This window comes from Antrostomus carolinensis, unplaced genomic scaffold (genome assembly GCF_000700745.2).
Source record: "Antrostomus carolinensis isolate BGI_N321 unplaced genomic scaffold, ASM70074v2 scaffold22139, whole genome shotgun sequence".
Classification (NCBI taxonomy): domain Eukaryota; kingdom Metazoa; phylum Chordata; class Aves; order Caprimulgiformes; family Caprimulgidae; genus Antrostomus; species Antrostomus carolinensis.
In genome coordinates this window covers 13668-17830 of record NW_010340930.1, presented here as the reverse complement: position 1 = coordinate 17830, position 4163 = coordinate 13668, and the positions used below count along the sequence as shown (strand labels likewise).

Here is a 4163-nt window from a genome sequence, read left to right as displayed (position 1 = left end):
AAAGCCGCAGCCTCCCTCCCTCCCCTCCGGGGCTGACAGATGGCTCCCAGCCTGGAGGTTGCAGCCGTCCCCTCCCCTCCCCTCTGGTGACACCGTCCTGCCTGTCAGCCAGCAGGACATGGGGCTGTGTGGTCCCCTTGTCCTTGCAGGCAGAGCTACCCTGATTTTGGATCTACTAGATGGTTAGAATTCCCTTAACTGTATGAAGTTCATTACTTGTTTTATATGCAAACAAACCCAGAGGCTCTGGCTCCTCTGCTGCCGCATCTCAGCCATACCAGTGTTGCTAAAATTTCCAGTTTCCTTTGCTTCCTGTGCCTTTTCTTCCAGCTGGCTAATCCAGCTGGTCATGAGCATCTGATGCTTGCCCTTAGTCTACAGGAAAGCTCCTTGGTGGTATAACTGGGTAATACCTTTACCCAGGTCATAACCGTGTCCTCCCTCAGGCTGACACTAAGGGAAGGACATATTAGTGATGCTGGTTTGCCCTGATACAGTTATCTCCTGTGTGCTGCTCAAGATGAAGGACAGCAAGATAACACATGCTCATCTGGTAACTTTTCACCCTTTCCTCAGCCTGTGCAGTAATACTTCTTGATGGTGAGCACCAACATTCTACTTGTTGTCTAATCATTTTAAAAGCTGAGGGCACTGATTAAGGGAAAGGTTCTTCATAAAGGCTCTGTAGCTCCACAAGCTGTATTGTAGCAATGAGACAGTCACGCTTCCTCTGTACCATTTGCAGACTATGCTCTTGTTTAAAACATCTCTCAATCTTGTCATTCTTACTACTTTGAATCCTCAATGTCCAGGGTCCCCTCTTGTTTTACTTTATTTTTTAACTTTATTTTTGGGATAAACTGCTAGCTTTCAGTTTATCCTTTGTAAGAGGAAACTACAAAGATGCTGCTCGTAGCAGAAGTGGGAGAAGCTACAGCTGTCTGCAGTGCCCTAATGGAGGTGAGGGCCTGGCACAGGGACTGTTCTGTGCCTGTACCCCTGAGTTCCAAGCTGGAGTGACCCAGCCTCACTTACCGGCTCCTCATTTCTTGTTTCAGAACTGAGACACCTCCAGGTGACATGGGTTTTACCTTCCCCAGCACCTCTCTCAGCTTCATCAGCGTAGGCACTTTTGTCCTTAGCGAGCACATTTTTGGTTCCAGATTTCAGATGAGCTTTTGCCTCTTTAAAGTCACTTTTAAGCAACATAGAAAACCAGATAAAACACCTATCAAGAGAAACATCAGCTATGCGTGATTCTAAATCAATTCAGCAGCTCCTCTCTGCTAATCAATGCACGGAGTCTGTGCAGAGCGTGCAGACAAAGGGCGAGGGCTGTGGCGGGACCCTGCAGTCCTCGCTCTCGCGCTGCGCTGGATTTCAAAGCGGCTCTTCAGGCATCCGGCACATTTTGCATGACGTGCTGTGTGCACATCTGTTCCACACCGATGCCTAATGTGTAGGATGAATCAGTGGCCGCTTCCAGCACCGCCTGCTTTGTGGTGCTTGTCGCAGTAGTGCTGCCTTAGCTCCTGTTTTGGAGAGATGAGGTCTGATCTGCTTGCTCATGTCCCAGGAGAGGGACCATGCAGGTGCCACAAGAAGACAAAAGAAGGGAATTATCACTAGCTTTTTTCTTTGTGACTTAGAAGAGGAATTTAAGGATTTAGGGTGATTTTCTTTCAGTGCGCTTGAAATCTTCCTGTGGGGAAGACAAGCTCATGGCTTCAGTAGATGCTGGTCCCAAGATAAATCCCTACCTGAGGGCCAGTTCTGGAAGGAGCAGTCAGACAGCACAGGCACTGTTTTCAAAGAATGGAAGTCACATATTTTTTCAGTCTCACAAACCAAAACATAGTGAATAGGTATCTGCTGTACTCATTCTCAGATTCAGTGACTTCCAAATGTACCAAGAACTTTAGGTACAGACACAGCTGCCTTTGGGCTGACCTGGATGATCTAGATATTCCTGATGTCCAGCTAGCCCCGTGCCTTGTCTCTGAGAGTGGCCAGCTCCAGCTGCTGCAGGAGCAGTAGTCCCAAGCATAAGGAGGTGCAGGTTAGTCTGCCTCCTAAAGCACATATTATCCAGATCCAGAAGAGCTAGAGATATGTTTCAGTCCTGGCAAAGTCTGGATATGCTTTCCAAAATACACATCGCTATCAAGTGTAACCAATCTGAATGCTTTCCTTTCATGTAAATATTCAGTCCTTTGGTACCTCTCACAAATTTCTTGGCCTCTACAGCTTCCACTGGCTTAAATTGTGCTGCTGTAGTTTGAATGAGGAAGACATTTCCTCTGAACAATTTGAATTTCCTATTGTTCCATTTCATTGAATATCCCTGTGGTGGTAGCCATAGTAACATAGTTTGTTGGTAAACAGTTAGGCACAACAGCTGGAAAAATATCTGCAATATACAGTTATCCTGCTAAAATGCAATGTACAATATACTTTTCTATCACTTCGTTTTTCAGTTTGGCTTGAGCATTTGAAAGAAGAAAACCAACTTCATAAAGGGCTCAAGTCTATTTCATATGCTCGTAATAACACAGAAAATATGCACATCCACTCAGGCTATTTGACATAGTTAATATTAGAGTTTTTAATATAAAACTCATCTAATAACCAGAAGTAGATGAGTCTAGTTTACTAATTTTCCCTTCTACTGTCTTTTGTTTTAATTTTAGTAACTGTAAATACTGGATCAGAAGGATTTGTCTGTGTATATAAAATCATATTTTATTTCATTTTCTTGTATTTTAAAATAAATAACATTCAGAATGAAGCATAGGTTTTGATTTATGAAATTAGTCAGTAGCTACTGTATAATAACCTGTGCTTGTTTCCGTCTCTCTTTTAGGCATTTTTTAGCTTTGCCTACAGGACGGTGGATTATGAAACCTTTAAGGCAATTAATGATGCTTGCCTTGTTTTTGATGGAAGACTTGTGATCGATACTGAATTCTGTACTAATGATGTCAGCATCAGGGCTGCAGGTCCTTTAACAAAGTACTGCAGGAGATATTATGTAGATGAATGGACACACAGCAACTTCAATTCAAAAGAGCTTGGTTTCGAGCTTGCTACATCTATGCTGAAACTCTTTGATCCAATCCCTAAGCCCTTTTCTAAGCCACCGGAAGACTCAGATAGACTCATCCCCATGTACAAGGGGTGTAAAATTAAAGGTATGTCAAAATGGTTTTCTGTCATACTTTCATACCCTCTCTGGTATTTTTACTGTTATATAATAAGAGTAGGTCCATCTCATCTAAGATGCCATCTAATGGCAGTAGGATTCACAAAGCTCCTTAAATAGTCAGTGGAGAGAGGCGAGTTGCAATAAAAGCTTACGTTGCAGATTTTTGCTCATAATGGACCTAGTTGTGCTTTCGTTTATATTGCAGTAGATCTGAAGTGTTTCCAGTGAAACTCAGTGTCTTTATTCCAAGTTTAAGATTAATAAAACTATAATTAGAACTTTTCAATGTGTGGCTACTGCACAAATATGTATGAGTGACAAAAAAAAGTTTATAACATGAAGTCCACCAGAACAAAATAAGTTCCTTGTTTTCTTTTTAGAGCCATTTAGTAAATAATAAAAAAATATATTATGGGAGAAAGAGAAAAACACTTTATGTTCTTCTTTGTTTATGACTTAATAAATATATTTTCATTTATGGCAGGAGGTGTTCTTCCTGGAGGTTATAATTACTTGCATATTTCCAAACCAGAAATCTCCATCCGCTTGGACTTAGAACTTGCACTGTGTGATCACGTAAGTTCCATTATTTAACCCTTCTTTGTTTCATCCTACATTAGGAAAGATGTTCTTATTTAGGATAGTACAGGTACATGTATAGGTACCATGCATCTTAAAAAAATATCCAGAGTAAGCATGGGTTTAAGTATGTATTTAGAGACCTTCTGGAGATGGGATTTATCAGGAAACTCTGGAATGGAACAAACCACATAAAAACAAATCACTGTGATTATTTGAAAATGTTTATTTTAATGTAGATTCACTGTCACATTGTAAATGTGGAATACATACAGATAAGATTATCTGATTAACTTCTTTACTGCAGTTCTTAATTCCTTTGACATAAAATCAACTGAAACTGAAGGGATTTTTGGTCCTTGAAGGCAGGTAATACTTG

General features: G+C 41.2%; 1 protein-coding gene across 1 annotated transcript in view; it reads left to right on the top strand.

Moving 5' to 3' along the window:
* LOC104531447 (cilia- and flagella-associated protein 61-like) overlaps positions 1 to 3781 on the top strand; it is a gene marked incomplete at both ends in the record, with an annotated part of 5598 nt that extends 1817 nt beyond the window's left edge. The window contains 2 exons of the mRNA XM_010176332.1: positions 2864 to 3191; positions 3690 to 3781. Coding sequence (XP_010174634.1) covers positions 2864 to 3191; positions 3690 to 3781 — 420 coding nt within the window. The remainder of the gene's footprint in view (positions 1 to 2863; positions 3192 to 3689) is intronic.
* Between the last annotated feature and the right edge of the window lie 382 nt (positions 3782 to 4163).